Genomic DNA, 18,033 nt, shown 5'->3' with positions numbered 1-18,033 from the left:
TAAAAAATCAATTGTGTGCTGTCACTTTAGGATTGAAGGTGTCAAAGGAGAGGCCCAGTTCAAAATCCCCACAGCTGTTGGATTTGACAGTGCCTGGTACACTGCTACAGCCATTAACAAAGCCGGACGGGACACCACACGCTGCAGAATCAACGTTGAGGTTGAGCACAGTGAACCAGAGCCTGAGCGGAGACTCGTTATTCCCAAGGGGACCTACAAGGCCAAGGAGATTGCTGCCCCAGAGCTGGAGCCACTGCATCTTCGCTATGGTCAGGACCAGTGGGAGGAGGGAGACCTCTATGATAAAGAGAAACAGCAGAAGCCCCATTTCAAGAAGAAGATGACATCAGTCAGAATGAAGCGCGTTGGACCTGTGCACTTTGAGTGCAGACTGACTCCTATTGGTGACCCCAACATGATGGTGGAGTGGCTACATGATGGGAAACCTCTGGCTGCTGCCAACAGGATGCGCATGGTGAATGAATTTGGATACTGCAGCCTGGACTACGAGGTTGCTTACGCAAGAGACAGTGGCGTCATCACCTGTAGGGCCACTAACAAATTTGGTGTCGATCAGACCTCTGCCACACTGATTGTGAAAGATGAGAAAAGCCTTGTCGAGGAAACTCAGCTTCCCGAGGGAAGGAAAGGCATTCCCAGGATGGATGAGATAGAGCGCATGGCCCACGAGGGTGGCCCTGCAGGTGTGTCTGGAGATGACTACACAGAGAAAACAAAACCTGAAATCGTCTTGCTTCCAGAGCCCGCACAAGTATTGGAAGGGCAAATTGCCAAATTCCGCTGCCGTGTGACTGGGTATCCAACTCCCAAAGTCAACTGGTACCTGAATGGACAGCTTATCCGCAAGAGCAAGAGATTCAGGCTTCAGTATGATGGTATCTACTACCTTGAGATTACTGACAGCAAGTCCTATGACTCTGGAGAAATTAGAGTCGTTGCCGAGAATCCCGAAGGTGTTGTTGAGTACACTGTGAAGCTGGAGATCCAACAGAGGGAGGACTTCAGGACGATTCTCAGACGCGCCCCTGAGATTAAACCCACAATTGAACCCTTCGGAGAGCATGGCAGAGTGTCTTTTGAAGTTGTGAAGGTTGACAAGCCTAGTGAGGTCTCCCAGCAGAAAGAGGTCGTAAAACTGAGAAAAGTTGAGAGAGTTGTCCATGACATATCTACAGAGGAGACGGCAGAACTGAGAAGCAAATTCAAACGTAGGACAGAGGAGGGCTATTACGAGGCTATTACTGCTGTTGAGCTCAAGAGTCGCAAGAAGGATGAGTCTTATGAGGAAATGCTGAAGAAGAGGAAAGATGAGCTTCTTCACCACATCAAGGAAATGTCTGAGGCTGAGAGGAAGAAGATGGAAGAACAAGGCAAAGTCACCATCCCCACCATTAGACCAGAAAAAGTGGCTCTCTCTCCCAGCATGGAGGCTCCAAAGATCCTGGAGCGTATCCAGAGCAAAACAGTTGCTATTGGAGATGAGGTTCGCTTCCGTTGTAGAGTTGTCGGAAAACCAGACCCAGAATGCCAGTGGTTCAAAAATGGTGTCTTGCTGGAGAAATCTGACCGTGTTTACTGGTACTGGCCTGAAGACCATGTCTGTGAACTGGTGATTAGAGATGTCTCTGCAGAGGACTCTGCAAGTGTCATGGTCAAAGCTATCAACATTGCTGGAGAGACCTCTAGCCATTCATTTTTGTTGGTGCAAGGTATAGTACTCTAAATGGATATTTTCCAGCTTGAAGTTTTAAGGTTTACATTATCATTGCTGAATTACAGAATACAATATTAATTCATGTTTTTCCTCTCTTTCCTTTAGCCAAGCAAGTTATTACATTTACTCAAAAACTGGAAAACGCACATTCCAAAGAGAAGGACACCATGGTTACCTTTGAATGTGAAACAAATGAGCCTTTTGTTAAAGTCAAATGGCTGAAGAACAATGCTGAGATTTTCACTGGTGACAAATACAGGATGCACTCTGACAGAAAAGTACATTTCCTGTCTGTTCTAATGATCACCATGAAAGATGACGATGAATATTCTTGTGTTGTTATTGATGATGACCAAGTAAGAACTTCTGCCAGACTCCATGTGGAAGGTTAGTCTTCAGATTTATATTGTATTTGGTATGTCACTGACATATTAAGAAACAATTTACATTCTAATATCTTGTACTAATAAGTTTATACACAATTTACTTGCAGGTGCCGCTCTTGAAATTCTGAAGAAACTGGAGAGTGTTGAAGTCCCTGAAACATATTCTGGAGAATTTGAATGTGAACTGTCTCGTGAAGATGCTGAGGGAACATGGTACTTTGAAAACAAGGAGATCACTCCCAGCTTGAAATATGTTGTGTCCTCTCGCCGTGGACGTCACGGTTTGTCTGTGAAAGATGTCAAGAAGGAAGATCAGGGCAAATACATTTTCAAAGTTGGAAATTTGAGCACAAGTGCTTCCCTGAAGATGAAATGTGAGTCTAACATCTGTTAGGAGTTTTATTATGATTGTGTCTGTGCTCTATACATTTCATCCATATATTAATTATGCTATTTTTGTCTTGTTCTAGTGCGTCCTATTACTCTGATGCAAGGCCTCTCTGACCTGACTGTCTGTGAGGGTGATATTGCTCAGCTGGAGGTGCGCTTTTCACAAGAGAATGTTGAGGGAACATGGATGAGAAATGGACAACCCGTCTCAGCTTCAGACAGAGTTCACATTGTCATTGACAAACTGGTTCATAAGCTGCTCATTGAAAATGTCAACAGAGATGATGCAGGAATGTATTCCTTTGTTGTTCCTGCTCATGATATTTCCACGACTGGAAAGCTTACAGTGCAAAGTAAGATCATTTTGAGCAGCTGCCATTGTACTATACGCAATTTAGGGAATGTAGTGTTGTCAGAGTACTGATTCCTTTTCTCTCAATCTCTCACAGCAATTGGCATCTTGTCACCACTCAAGGACGTTACCTCTATTGAAGGCACCAAGGCTGTTCTGGAGTGTAAGATCTCTGCAGCTGATGTCAGCTCAGTGAAATGGTACCATAATGACAAGCAGGTGATGGCCACAGACAGAATCCAGATGGTTGCCAAGGGAACCAAACAGCGTCTGGTGCTCACCAGGTCCTTTGCCTCTGATGAAGGTCAATACAAGCTGGTTGCTGGCAGAGTTGACACAAGCTGCAAAGTGACTGTTGAGAGTAAGTGATGTGGTGTTGTTGTTTTATTTTGTATTAGAGAAAAATTGATGCAAATTATAATACTTTCATATTCAATGAAGCAAAGCTGTAGTAAGTTGTATATTTTTAAGCTTCGACAAAGCATATCCTATGTAACCTTTACTTATTTATTCTACCAGAAATTTCCATTGTGAAGCATATGGAGGACCGTGTTTGCACAGAGACCCAGAATGTGACTTTTGAGGTGGAGTTGTCTCACCCTGGTATTGATGCAGTTTGGACCTTAAGGAACAATGTGCTCAAAGCAGGTGCAAAATACAAGATGGAGTCCAAAGGCAAACGCTACAGCCTTACAGTCATCAATACCATGAAGGATGAGGAGGGGCAGTATGCATTTGCTGCTGGAGAGAAAACATCCAGTGCAAGACTTACTGTATCAGGTGTGTGACACTTTTTTGTTGAAACTACAGTTGCTGCTTATATTTTGTTTTGTACATATGTCTACTGTTACATTACCATAATGCTGGACCACTGACATGTTTAGCTACATATCACTATATGGAATGGAGCTAGTGAGTAGGGCTGCTACTAACAATTATTTTCATAGTCGAATTTCATAACAATTAATTATGGTGAAGACATGTAAATCAGTGTTGTGGTCCAATAGCCCTAGATTGCCCTAGATTGTTTTTCCACATGCCAAAGATATCTACAGTGGGTGTTGCTTTCAAATGGCCACTTCAGTTGCGCATTACGCGGCGTGAAGCTGTGTGAAGCTGCGTGAAGCTTTAGTACCACTTTCAGCCACTGTGCGTCACTCTGCCACTGTACATCTCTCTGTCAGCCTGCCTGCCGCCCCTTCTGAAAAAGCAGGAGGCTACCATTAAACATAATTGTTGCCGAGAGGGATCCCAGCCTACGAATTCAATAACAAAATAAATCATGCATAATTAAACATTACCTCGATTTAGGCTACTTGGGTATGGCTTAAGGCTTGACTACACGGTGGTAACGAAAATCGAAATCTGCTTTTGATAGCCTACCGGTGCTGCTCCACAAAACGAAAAAATATCTTAATTTGCTGTCTACATTATTGTCAGTGTTGGGAGTAACGCAACTACGCAAATCAAAACAGTGTCTTGTGTAATAATTAAGCCAGTAGAAAAATAACTGTTCAGAATTAATCTGTAGCCCTGGGTAAGCTTCTGCAGAAAACAATGTTGGCGATTTAATACTATCTGGTGACGTTTTTAACAGGCTACGCAATAGAGGCTTAGACAACTATGACCTACGTTTTGGTTTCGTAAATTAATTTGCCCTACTTCTTGACTGCAATGTAGTCAATTGACTGCTTGACATGTCATTTTTATTTTTCTGTACAATAAATAAATACATCTGCTTTATGCCGCAGAATTACATTCATATTTGGCTGACTTCTGCAGACGCGCAAAAAAACACTGCCACTTCCCTCCCCATATTCCACTGATCACACATCAGACATCAGGGGTGCGTTTCCTAAAAGCTAACTACGCTTAACCCAGATTCGAACTCTTGGACAGGGGACTGATAACTGCTGCGTAACGGCGGCTGTCATCAGCCGGCCTTAACGCACTGCGCCACAGAATTGACGGCGTGGGTAAATAGGGGATAAATAACAATAGAGTACACAACTGTTTCACCAGCACATTTAAATGACACGTGTTAAACGTTAATTCAAAGCAGTGGTTAATTTACAAGGTCAGTCTATATGAACCAATGAATTAACTTGATGACCCTGAGAAAAACAGATTTCACGGATTAAACTAAGGTAGTCCATCATTAAGTCTCTTACTGTATGTGCAGGTGTGCCCGTCACATGCTACTAAACGTCATTAACCACCTTAGTCCAGACTACTGAAATTTGGAAACTATCATGGTCCAAACTTACAAGTACTATGTAAGTACGACAGTTTTGGGAAAGTCGTAACTTACATGTTGGTTAGTTGAACGATGCATCGTACCACGTTTTTTTTTTTTTCTTTTTTTTTTTTTTTTTTCGCATGCCAAAATTTCCGTCAATGATTCCCGGGACACTGAAAGACCGGGGTACACGAAACTTGGTGGGCATGTAACCCCACATGGATAGCATGGAACCATAGTTTTTCGTTTTGATCTGTAGCCCCCCCACTGGACTGGACCCCCCGAAAGGAGGGTAGGGCAGACAGTTTTCTGTGAATATCTCGAAAACCGTAGGGTTTAGGAGGACCATTTTTTTTTTGTATGTTGATCTCAAGGGGCCATGTCAACCAATTCCATAACCACTCATTTCATGTATAGCGCCACCTAGTTAAACACAAAAAAGTAAAAATTAGGTGGTGTAATTGAAGGTATCTGTGACCTAACATACTGTAGTCACAACTGCACGAAATTGGAAGTGTAGGATCATTATGACACCCTCTGTATGCACGCCAAGTTTTGTGGAATTCCGTTCATGGGGGGCCACACAATAAATGAATTTATGTTACTATACACCAACTGGCCTGTAGGTGGCCGGAGACAGTTTTCTGTGAATATCTCGAGAACTGTAGGGCCTAGGAGGTCCACCTTTTTTTTGTATGTTGGTCTTAAGGGGGCATGTCAACCCATCCCATTACCACTTATTTCATGTATAGCGCCACCTAGTTAAAAATTAAAAAGCAAAAAATGAGGTGTTTTCATCACAATATCTCTGGCTGACATGGTCAAAACTGCACGAATTTGAAAGTGTAGGATCATTATGACACCCTCCGAATGCATGCCAAGTTTTGTGGACTTTCGTTCATGGGGGGCCTTACAATAAAATAATTTATGTGTACATTTAGTGACGTACACCAACAAGGATTCCCGGGACACTGAAAGACCGGGGTACACAAAACTTGGTGGGCATGTACCCCCACATGGATAGCATGGAACCGTCATTTTTCGTTTTGATCTGTAGCCCCCCCGCTGGACTGGACCCCCCGAAAGGAGGGTAGGGCAGACACAGTTCTCTGTGAATATCTTGAGAACTGTAGGGCCTAGGATGACCATTTTTTTCCGTATGTTTGCCTCCAGGGGTCATGTTAACCCATTTCATGTGCACACATGTGCACAAACAGATACACACACACACACACACACATACATTCACAGTAATCATACATATGACACATACTCACACAGTAGACATATGTACGCTTGCATGCACAGGCACATACGCAGGCACACACACAAGCACGCACGCACACACACACACACACACACACTCACACCCACACACATAACATAACACAAACAATCAAGAATTTCTCAGAATTATGAACAGGCAAGATGGAGGTGGGGTTGTATAAAATGAATTTTATATGTGAAATCTATGAACTAATCATGTTTTGGTACTTGTTGTCTAGCAGATACCAGTGAGAATTGAGTGTGGATAATGCAATTTAGTGAGACAGTTAGAATCATATAGGCCTTTCAGCGTGATTTCTTTTTGTGGAAAAAATGTGCTGGACTGGGTGGCGGTCATATTTTGTACCGCTCTGCGGTACATCTAGTTTCTAAACCAGTCTGCTAAAGTCTGTAGTGAAGTCTGTGTAGGGTTTTCCAGGCTCCATTTCTTTTTACGAGACACCCTGCTCACTTGAGACATCTGCCGGTTGTTTAGGTTGTTGCAGCGTCGTTGCAGCGTCACTGGAAAAATACAAATTAAAGTCGTGTGATACCGCGTGATCCCGTGCGCGGACCGTGAGGGAAGCTGGCCAAATCAAAGCACTGCCCACTGTAGGCTGTCATATAAAAGTTTAATACACTGCAATCAAAGAGTAACCTATTGAATTATTTGTTGCAGCTAATCTATTTCCATATAAAACCTTATCAGGCCCTTTCCTTTGGGGAGCAGTAATGACCAGCAAGCTTTAGTTAATTCTTGTAACAGAACTAGGATTCACTTAAATTCGCTTATACCTACATTATGTATTAGATAGATAGATAAATAGATACTTTATTGATCCCCAGGGGAAATTCAAGAAATTATTTCTATTAATTAATTGTTATTCTCTCTAAATTGAGTCATTCAAAGGAAACAAACAATGTATTCCTCTTTGCTTGCACTAGGTGGTGCTATCAACAGACCCCTTCAGGACCAGACTGTGGCAGAATCTCAGAGTGCTGAGTTTGAGTGCGAAGTCGCCAATGCCAGTGCTAAGGGCAAATGGCTGAAGGATGGCCAGCCTGTTGACTTCAGTGATAATGTCCACAGCGAAGACAAGGGTGCTGTGAGGCGCCTTATTATTTCCATTACAAGGACTCAGGACGTTGGTGAATACACCTACCAGGTGGCCAACTCCAAGACATCAGCCAACCTGAAAGTTGAAGGTGAATATGGTTACCGGTCACATAGTCATTATTAGGTTGTATTTATAATTATTTGTGATTGTACTACTATTATTAACTATTATGTAACAAGGGTTTATTTGCTATTAACAATTATTTTGTTTTTATTACATCTGTCTTGCAATAGCTGTAAAAGTGAAAAAGACTCTTAAGAACCAAACTGTGACTGAGACTCAGGAGGCTGTGTTCAGCCTTGAGCTCACCCACACAAATGTGAAGGGATCTCAGTGGACCAAGAATGGCGTTGAGCTTGTTCCAAGTGACAAGTATGAAATCACCATGGATGGCATGGTGCACACTCTAAAGATCAAGAACTGCACCACACAAGATGAATCGGTCTATGCATTCAAACTGGGAAAACTCACTGCCAATGCCAGACTGAATGTTGAAAGTAAGTGGTTAATTTATCTATTTTTTTTCTGGCTGTATTTTTGTGTTGGTACATATTGAATCTTTCATGTTTTCAAAATGACCCCCCCCCCCCCCCATTTTTATAGCAATCAAAATTGTGAAGAAGCCAAAAGACATCACCTGCCTGTTGGATGCCACTGCCTCCTTCGAACTGAGCCTATCCCATGACAACATTCCAGTGAAATGGATGTTTAATAACATCGAACTGAAGCCAAGTAACACCTGCCAGATACAGTCAGAGAGGAAAGCACATAAACTTATCATCCAGAACATTGACGCCAGCAAGGCTGGGGAATACACTGCTGTGGTTGGACATCTGCAATGCAGTGCCTACCTGCATGTTGAATGTAAGTCACTGAAATGCCTTAATTCCTGCATTATCAGGAATTGCTTTCAACAAATTATTAAAAATGGATGAAATGTGACTCATTCAATTTTTATTTGCCTTCAACTAGCCCTGCGTGTCACAAAGCCTATGAAGAATATTGAAGTCCCTGAGACCCAAGTGGCAACCTTTGAGTGTGAAGTGTCACACTTCAATGTACCATCCACTTGGCTGAAGAATGGTGTGGAGATCGAGATGAGTGAGAAGTTCAGAATTGTGGTGCAGGGAAAGCTCCACCAGCTCAAGATCATGAACACCAGCAGAGATGACGCATCAGAGTACACCTTTGTCTGTGGAAATGACAGAGTCTCTGCAACACTGACAATTAGCCGTAAGTTTGACTTCCTCAAAGCCATGTAACAATTTACAGTGGTAACATCCAACATCCCATAAACCCATAACATTTTGAATTCATTCTTTTTTTCCCACAGCCATTTTGATCACCTCCATGCTGAAAGATCTCAATGCTCAGGAGAAGGACACTATTACCTTTGAGGTTACTGTCAATTATGAAGGCATCACCTACAAATGGTTGAAAAATGGTGTGGAAATTCGGTCCACAGATAGGTGTCAGACTCGAAGCAAGCAACTCACTCACTCTCTCACCATACGCAATGTGCACTTTGGTGACAGTGCAGACTACAAGTTTGTTGCCGGATCTGCTGAAACATCTGCAAAACTCTATGTTGATGGTGAGTAATTTTGTTTTTCTCAGTTTGCAAAAATTCTGTCCCAACAACACAAATGTCAATTTATTTATTTTTGTATTTTTTCCCCTTCTTTTAGCTCGTGTGATTGAGTTCACAAAGCACATCAAAGACATCAAGATTACTGAGAAGAAGAAGGCTATTTTTGAATGTGAATTATCTGAACCTAATATACAAGTGACATGGATGAAAGATGGACAGGAACTTGAAGTATCTGAGAGGTACATTCCATTCTTATGTATTAGTCAGTTTAGTTTACAGAAAAAAAAGTAAGTTGATGTTATATTATTAATTCACAACTATATTCTCCATTTCTAGGTATAAGGTTACCACAGAGAAGTTCCTACATCGTTTGATGATTCAGACCGTCCGTCTGTCTGATGCTGGAGAGTACTCTGTGGTTGCTGGTTCCAGCATGTCAAGGGCTCATCTCACAGTTGAAGGCCGTGACGTCCGGATCACAGAACCTGCTGAGAAAGATATCACTGTAAGTGCTAGGCGTTGTTACACTTTACCTGCCAAGGCTGAATGGATGTAGTACTAACTGAAGACAAATGAACAAAGGTTTTGACAATAAATGCATTTTTTGTTTTTATTTTAGGTTGTTGAGAAACAGAGGGCTACATTCGAGTTTGAAGTAAATGAGGATGACATTGAGGGCCGCTGGCTGAGGAATGGAGTTGAGATCCAGTTTTTCTCAGAGGAGCGGTTCAACTATGTGGTTATTAGGAAGATTCACCGTCTGGCAATCACTGAGACCTACAGAACTGATGCTGGGGAGTACACCTTTATTGCTGGCAAGAACAGGAGTGTGGTAACACTTCACGTCAAAAGTGAGTAACACATTGGTGATGCTCCAAAAATCTTACTAATAGAAGATCAGAGGTGGTCTACTGAAAGTGATCTGATAATTTCCCATGAATAATGTTAATGTTTGTGTAACTAACCAAAATGTACCCAATATTTAGCCAGCACATTTATGAAACCCCCCCCATTATTTCAATCTTCCAACAGTTCCTGAGCCTCCCAGAATCGTCCGCCAGATGGAGGCGCTTACGGTTGAGGCTGGCAAGCCTGCTCGCTTCAATGTGGAGGTGGCAGGTGTCCCTCAGCCTCAGGTAGCTTGGTACAAGAACTCCCAGGCTCTGTCAGCTGGGTTTAAATGCAAGTTCCTTCGAGATGGGAATGAGTATGCACTGCTGCTGATTGAGGTCTTCCCGGAGGATGCTGCAGTTTATAACTGTGTGGCCACAAATGACTTTGGCCAGGCATCTAGTTCTGCTAATCTTACTGTGGAAGGTAAATGTTTGTGTTTTTCTTCATACACTTAATAATTAAACTGTACACATACACAACGCTGGAAAGCAATGCTGTTAAAATATATTAAACTTTATAGTGTTCAGAGTATAGTATTGGTGAGAGTGATATATTTCTTAGAAATGTTTTTTAAAAAGGATGCAGATTGACTGATGATCCATTATAATGCCTTCTCTTTTTTCCAGTCTCAGAGGTGGTGTCTCCCGAGTCAGGTGCTCCCCTCTCTCCCCCTGTCATCATCTCTCCAATTCACAATGCCTCTGCCAAGGAGGGTGAATCTGTCAGATTCCAGTGCCGTGTCTCTGGAGATGGTAAGCCTCACAATGAGATGTGTAATAGAAAATTATACAGTATTGTTGGATTAGCAACTTTGAATGTGAACTATATTTGATTCACTGACTTATTTTTTTGTCCCCCTTCCCAGATCTTAAGATCATGTGGTACTGCAAAGATAAAGAGCTCAAGCAGTCTGAGTTCTTCAGGATGTCCCAGTTTGACGATAATTGCAAATTGGAGATTGCCAGAGTGTACCCTGAGGATGAGGGGGAGTACACTTGCGTTGCCCGTAACTCTGCAGGAATGGTCTCATGCTCTGCTTTCCTGAACCTCGATGGTGAGTTTCATATTTTAGATTTGTATGGACTTCATGCAGTGTAAAATATTTCCTAGGACATTGTGATGGATAATGTTTGGACTGAATGTTGATCCCAAATTATGGTCCCATTATATGTGAGGATGTTGTTTGATCTACCAAGTATTCTTACATAAAACCGGTTTACCGAGACTTGAATAGAATGACTATGTACTTGAAAGTTTGCTGTCTATATACTGAATAGAGGGGTACTTCCTTACAGGAGAAATGCACACTCAGGACACTGCATCCAAACAGTGGCATGCCACTTCCAGTCTCTCCACAAGCATATCAAGTGTTAAGAAGGAACCAATTGGTCAAAAGCCCACTTTTATTCAGCCTATTATGAGCTGCTCCGTGTATAACGGGGAAGTGGCCAGATTCCATGCTTGTGTGTCCGGCATGCCAAGGCCAGAAATCAGCTGGTTTCACAAACGGGAACCCATAAAACCAACAAAAAATGTTGTCTTCCATTTCGATGAGATGACAAACACTGCCACACTTATCATAGTAGATGCTTTCTCTGAGCATGCCGGACTGTACACATGCAAAGCAGTCAATAGTGCAGGAGAGGCGGTTTGCACGGCTACCCTGACAGTAACTGCAGAAGGTAAATGGATTATCGTTGACCTCAAGAAGCTTGTGGTTTTAGTAACACACCATCATTAATTATATTTACCACACCTTTCCCAGGAAATATCCCCTTAAAGAAAGATCACTGAGGGATTGTGATTACTCACTCACTACTAATTTCACGGATAGGCTAACTGCTGTTTGTTTGTAACCCCCCCCACTCTTCTCTATTCTCTATCTCCGGATTGCTTTGAACGTTATGTCAGTGTTCCACACCATTTGTGTTGTTTGAGGTGGACTTCACTCTTTTTATCTCTCACTTTCACAACTACAGCCTGTTTTAGTGGATTGAAATCTGTCATTGACACATATTATTTTCTATTAGTTGTGATGTATACATGTATAATTACCATGTCTTCCTATCTAATTTATTCTCTTGTATTGTTCAGATGAAACAATGAAATGTATAGATAAGCCAACTGCTTCAAGTCTTGGAAAGACTCTTTCAGAAGCTATCATCTTTCAGGCAGGGCCTCTCAAAAGCTCTGCAGCCTCCCACCATGTTGAAACATATTCAATGTCTGTCAAGAGTAAAGAAGACTTGTCTAAAAAGACTTTGGTGGAAACTTCTAAAAGAGGGGACTCTTTCACATCTGAAAGTCTTGCTCCTCCAGACAGTCCCCATATGGAAGTTTTGTCTGAGGACATTAAGCCAAAGGGGTATGTCATGGACAAAAAGTCTATCTTGGAAATCCCTTCAAAAGCATTATCTTTTAAGAAACGCTCTAAAAAAACAGTTGATGTTGGAGGAGCAAAACTCTCTTTGGACATGTATGAAAAGAAAATGGCTGTACACCCTGAAAAGGACTTTTCTTTAGCAAGAGTCCCTGTAATGACTGGAAGAGAAGAGAGTGACATGAAACATTTCTTCCCAAAAGTAGAAATACCACAGAGTGCTACTGCAATGTCTTCCATTAAGGTTTCCACAATGTCTCCTACAATAAAATCTCAAAAACCAAAGACTCTCTATGATAGATCTAGTGTATCAATCTCTTCACGTTCTATGCAGAAAAAACCTGTAGAAGAGGAACGGCCACAAAAATCTACCATGAGTACTTTTGAGATTTCTGAGGAAGATACTTGGCTGAACGTTACACCTACAGGCCCTCATGGATTACAATCATTTTCAGAAGTATCCCAGCCCGAGAAAGATAACAAATTAGACATGTCTTATATGAACATATCTCACCAATCAGTCAAAAACAAGGGTGATCAGGAGAATGGGGGATCTTCAGAAAGATCTTTTGTGATGTTGCCAAAAGATAGGTTAGATGAGCTTTCTCAATCAGCGCTTCACTCATCTGTGTTTTCACACAGTGTTGAATCCTGTTCCAAAGAATTCCAACAGCCTAGTCAATCTGATGATAGGCAGGATTTGGAGAAAACTCTTGGACAGCCATTTATGAAGATATCTTTGTCATCTCAAAAAAGTAGGACTGTTCAACAGCAAATGACAGCTGATAGTATTTCCAAGGCAATAGAGGAAAAACTACCCCCTGTCTTCAGTGAATCAACTAATTGGTATAAACCACAGGTGGATGTGGCTGACAATAGACAATTATCAGTGTCAACAGAGTCATTAATGAGGATTTCTCAGTCAACAATAAAAGAAATGAGTCTTCCTCAAGACATTACTACTTCAAAAATGTCCACAGTGAGCATGTCTATGGCCAAGATGGGCAGATCTCCTCAGCAAACTTCAGGGTATGATACCTCTGCTTCAACACACAGTGGTGCTAAGGAAGTCCAACAGATACAGTGGCAATATGAACAAGTATCTAAACCTGTTGTATCACAACATGAATGTGGCAATATTCACCAGCCAAAAATATCTTCAGAGGAGTTATCTGTAAGGATTTCAAAGGCTATGCAAGAAATGTTCCCTAAACAAATGCCGAGCTGTGATATTTCATTGTTAACCTATACAACTGAACCAGGTTCTAAGCAAGTGATAGATATGCCAGCCACTAGTCACATTTCCCAAACTATTAGTGGAAAGTCCTTAATGAAGACAGCATCTCCACAAAGTAAATCAGTTCTGGGCATTTCACAGCAAAAGTCCCCACAACAGACAGGGTACTCTGGCACATCTGTCTCATACAGTGTGGAATCTGACGCTAAGGTAATCTACCCAGCAGTATATTTGCCTGAACCTACCTATGTGTCAGAACCTGTAAGGGAAAAGTCCATGATGGAGGTATTTCCATCATCTCAAAAAAAGGGTGTGAGTAAACAGCCACTGGCCACACCAGACAGTCCAGTTGTAAGCATTCCTAAGCTTGACCAAGAGAGTTTGATTCAGCAGACTTCGGGCAGCTATACAACTGAATTTGATTGTAGTGACAACCGGTCGCACATAGAGTGGCCTGGCCCTAGCCAAGTACTGGAAAGCTTTTCAGGAAAATCCTTTGCTGAAACATATTCATTACCAAAACCAAGGGGGGAAAGTCAACAGATGCGTCCTTCAGGGACTAAAGCTGTGAGTATTAGTGATGTTCCCCAACAAACCTCAGATACTTTAGTCCTCTCCTACAGTATTGAATCAGGCTCTCAACAACAGATAGACAGGCCAATCACAAGCCAAACATCTGAAATAGTTGTAGGAAAGACCTTAATGAAGATATTTCCATCACCTCCGAGTGGGGATGTAAAGCAAGAAAGGGCATTTTTAGAGAAATCAGTTGTGGCTATGTCCAAGAAAGTGCTGGAAGGCCCAAGCGATGATACTGTTTCTGAATCTGACTCTAAAAAAGCTGGCTGGTCAGACAACAGCCAGGTATCTGAAACTGTGTTTGGGAAATCCATCATTATGATATCCCAGTCATCAGAGCAGGATGGAAATGTTCAGCAACAAACAGCCCCTGTGGCAAAATCCATAGTTAGCGTATCTGGAAAAACATTTCCACATCAGACTGTGCATTACCAACCATCAATCTCACACAGAGATAAATCTGATATGAAGGAATTGCAAACACAACCAGATTTGGTGATATCACCATCAGCTGGATATTGTCCACAGAGTGGCAGAGATCGACTGCAGACAATTACTTCAGAGAGGTCAGAACATCTTATTGATTTACCTCATGATGTGCACGTAGTACAGAGTTCTAAAGGGAAGTCTTCAATGGATATTTCATTAAGCAAAGATGCAGAGATTCAGAGACAAACATCTACAATGCCTGACCAAGTCAGAAAGCAAGAAGAACTGCCATGGGAAGAATCACCTGAATGGATTCATGCTTCTGATTCTTACACTGAAGAGATGTCATCCCAGGGAAGTGCCTCTCAGCGATTTACCCTGATTGACAAGTCTAGCACAATCTTGAAAAGCAGAATGACTAATCTTGATGTGAAAGCAAATGACATGGCTCAGTTTACCTGCAAGTTAGATGATCCAGACTTCACTGAGATTGTTTGGTATCATAATGGAACAAAGCTCATTGACACAGATAGAGTGAGACTTACACAAAATGGAGGAGAGGTGACACTTACCATATGGAATGTCCAGCCTGAAGACCAAGGAACCTACAGTTGCATGGTAAAAAACAGAGAAGGAAAGAAAAGAACATCAGCAGAACTCACAGTAGAAGGTGGATATAGTTTCAAAGAAGACTCATCTCATTTCATTCCATGAATCTTATTTCAGAGTATCATATTTCTTTTAAAGAAAAACATACAATCATCTCATCATCATCACATTTTGTCATCCCTCTTTTTCTACTTGAATGATGGTCTTTTCATCAAAATGTATTCTTGTGGCAGCAGATGTACTAAGAGTGCCCAATAAATTTCTCTTGTTTTAGATGAAGGTTCTAAAGCTGAAGTTCAAATCCCTTCAGTCTCAAAGGACTACTCTCAGAGTTCAGAGAGATATCCCTCTATCAAAGAATCTAGACAGTCTATGTGTTTGAGGACACCAGAGTCATCCCTTGAGGCAACAGATGATCACAGTCCTAATCTTGCAAAGTTGACTGACACACAGTCACCAAATGCTAAATCAGGTGAAGGTGTGTCTGCACTGTCTTTTAAAGAGTAATCCCTCTCCAGCTGTTACTTGGATGCAAAATCATACGATTCTTAAGGCATTTTCTTCTTTCATTAACCCTTTTGTGTTGGTGTGTCTAGTTAAAATACACACCACTTTGGTCCTGGCCTGGACAGTCTTTACATCCACCAAAAAGGATCTAAATACAATTCGAGAAGCTGGATACAGCACCCAAGTTTTGTGACCGTGTTGGCAAATGCATGTTCTTCGAAACCCCATCCACATCTTTCACCTTTATATAAATCATTTTTTATTTGTACTGATGTCTATAGTCATGGACTGAGCAAAGTCACCTTCTCTGAAAAATCTGTATGTTTTAATATGTATATTCATTAATGTTGGTACCATTGGCTTGATATTGTTTTCCACCCTCTTCTTCATTTCTATAGTGCCTATGCAAGAGGTGATTGAAGCCAAAATTGAGGAAGAAGTCAAAGGTAGGATAAACAAATAATTGTTTTGTTTCAGTCACTGAGATGATGTTACTCAAACACTGTATTGAATGTAATGTCTGAGAGCATATTAAGTGATGGTGATTGATTGTACATAATGCATGCAAGCAATTGAGTCTTTTTACTGCAAAGGTTTTGTCTTTTTTATTTTTTTTTATTATTTCTGTATGTTTGGATTTTTTATGTTTTGTTTTTACACAGCAAGCAATTTGACTGTTAAAATGCTTGCTTTACAGCAGTTTTTGCAAAGTGGAGTTCTGCATCTATTTTTCCTGTTTAAAGCATGAGGAATATATCTTGGTTGTTTCATGAACAAAAAGGTGCAGGATGAGAATCTTTTAAAGTTTCCAGATTCCAGGAAATAATGACTTAAAAGATATGGCAGTAGCCACATCTTTTAATTGCTTATTTCATCACTTGCCTCTGGAACTCCTTCCTGCAAATATTTCTTAGACTGGCTTGCAGATAGCGGGATGTGATTAATGATGTTTGCTTTTTAAAAATAACATGATTATACTGGTAAACTATATTAGTTCGAATAAACGCCTTCTCATGCAAAAGTAGACCTGCTTTAATATTCTGAACCTATTTCTCATTATTGGAGGACGATGTTCTAAAATATTTGAACATTTACCCACAAAGGATTAGAAAGGGCGTTTATTCATCTTTCTGCAAGTCAGGTAAGGAATATTGTAGGATAGACATCTAAAGTTAATCAACGAGACAGTTATTTTCTAAGAGATCAGTTTTATTTGGAAATATTTATGCCTTTTAAGAAATTTATGCTTTGAAGAAATGTCCACAGAAGAAGGAACAAAACATCAAGCGATTTTCGGGTCAGAATGTTTAATAAAGAATCAAGTCTTGCGTTTATTCGAACAAATATGGTGAGTGAATCAGTTTTTTCTGGCTTTGTGACTTGTTGCATGTGTTTTAATATTTTCATTAATATTCCATTTGAAAATATTTTTTCAATTTCCATTTTTTTGACTAGTGGGCATTTCATTGAACTTATTTTCCCTTCTTTTACAGAGTTGTTTTTTAAGGAAGGAACTGAATCCCAGGACAGTAGAAGACAGCAACAAGGAGCCCTGTCAGACACTGAAGAAAGTTTAGAGCATGTTAATTTGTCTTCTCCACCGTCAGAAAATATTAAGCCTTCTTTCACAAAAAAGCTAAAATTCCAGTCTGTTTTGGAGGGTGAACGCGCTGCCTTTAGATGCAGACTGATAGGTTATCCAGCCCCCACCATTTTGTGGTTCCACAACAACAGGCAGATTCACAGAGGACAGCGCCGTAAAATACACACAGAAAGCAAAATGCATTTGCACAGTACATGTTTGATAATTGACAGTATAGTAGACAAGGATTCAGGCAGTTACAAGGTGATGGCAATCAATTCTGAAGGATCTGATGAGACCACAGCATCCCTTTTGGTTTCTCTAAAGGAAGAGCAAGATGCTAATTATGTGTCTCGTATGAGGAAGTCTAAAACCCGTGAACGGAGCTCAAGCTTAGACTCCCTGTCAGACCGAAGTGGGGAAAGAAAATTCAGAGTCGACCTTAAATGTGTTGGCTCTCCATTTGATAAAACATCTGAAGGGCAGAAAGGGGGGGCACGAAAGAGATCTAAAAGTGCCATGTTTCGTACCATGTATTTCAGAACCTCTTCTCCTTCGAGAGCCCCAGACAAACCATCTCTAGAAACAGCCTCAGAGCGGGCACGCTCACCAACCCCTATGTTTGAGCGATATGAACGGTTCAATGACCGTTATAGTGACATCTACTGTGATAAATTTACAGGGCGTGATAGGCTAAGTGACCGTTTTAGTGACAAACTGAGTGACCGCTGTAGTGACC

At 41.2% G+C, this 18,033-nt stretch overlaps 1 protein-coding gene across 1 annotated transcript in view; it reads left to right on the top strand.

Moving 5' to 3' along the window:
* Positions 1-18,033, top strand: part of LOC121703966 (titin-like) — a 182,083-nt gene that overhangs the window by 13,650 nt on the left and 150,400 nt on the right. Inside the window, exons 25-43 of the mRNA XM_042084447.1 lie at positions 31-1,730; positions 1,841-2,122; positions 2,229-2,495; positions 2,592-2,864; positions 2,961-3,224; positions 3,383-3,643; positions 7,314-7,574; positions 7,720-7,983; positions 8,090-8,350; positions 8,459-8,719; positions 8,820-9,080; positions 9,175-9,316; positions 9,414-9,582; positions 9,697-9,928; positions 10,110-10,394; positions 10,598-10,723; positions 10,837-11,025; positions 11,267-11,653; positions 16,111-16,158. Coding sequence (XP_041940381.1) covers positions 31-1,730; positions 1,841-2,122; positions 2,229-2,495; positions 2,592-2,864; positions 2,961-3,224; positions 3,383-3,643; positions 7,314-7,574; positions 7,720-7,983; positions 8,090-8,350; positions 8,459-8,719; positions 8,820-9,080; positions 9,175-9,316; positions 9,414-9,582; positions 9,697-9,928; positions 10,110-10,394; positions 10,598-10,723; positions 10,837-11,025; positions 11,267-11,653; positions 16,111-16,158 — 5,933 coding nt within the window. The remainder of the gene's footprint in view (positions 1-30; positions 1,731-1,840; positions 2,123-2,228; positions 2,496-2,591; positions 2,865-2,960; positions 3,225-3,382; positions 3,644-7,313; positions 7,575-7,719; positions 7,984-8,089; positions 8,351-8,458; positions 8,720-8,819; positions 9,081-9,174; positions 9,317-9,413; positions 9,583-9,696; positions 9,929-10,109; positions 10,395-10,597; positions 10,724-10,836; positions 11,026-11,266; positions 11,654-16,110; positions 16,159-18,033) is intronic.

This window comes from Alosa sapidissima, chromosome 2 (genome assembly GCF_018492685.1).
Source record: "Alosa sapidissima isolate fAloSap1 chromosome 2, fAloSap1.pri, whole genome shotgun sequence".
Lineage (NCBI taxonomy): Eukaryota > Metazoa > Chordata > Actinopteri > Clupeiformes > Clupeidae > Alosa > Alosa sapidissima.
Note: the sequence above shows the minus strand (reverse complement) of the source record. Positions and strands in the feature narration are given on the sequence as shown.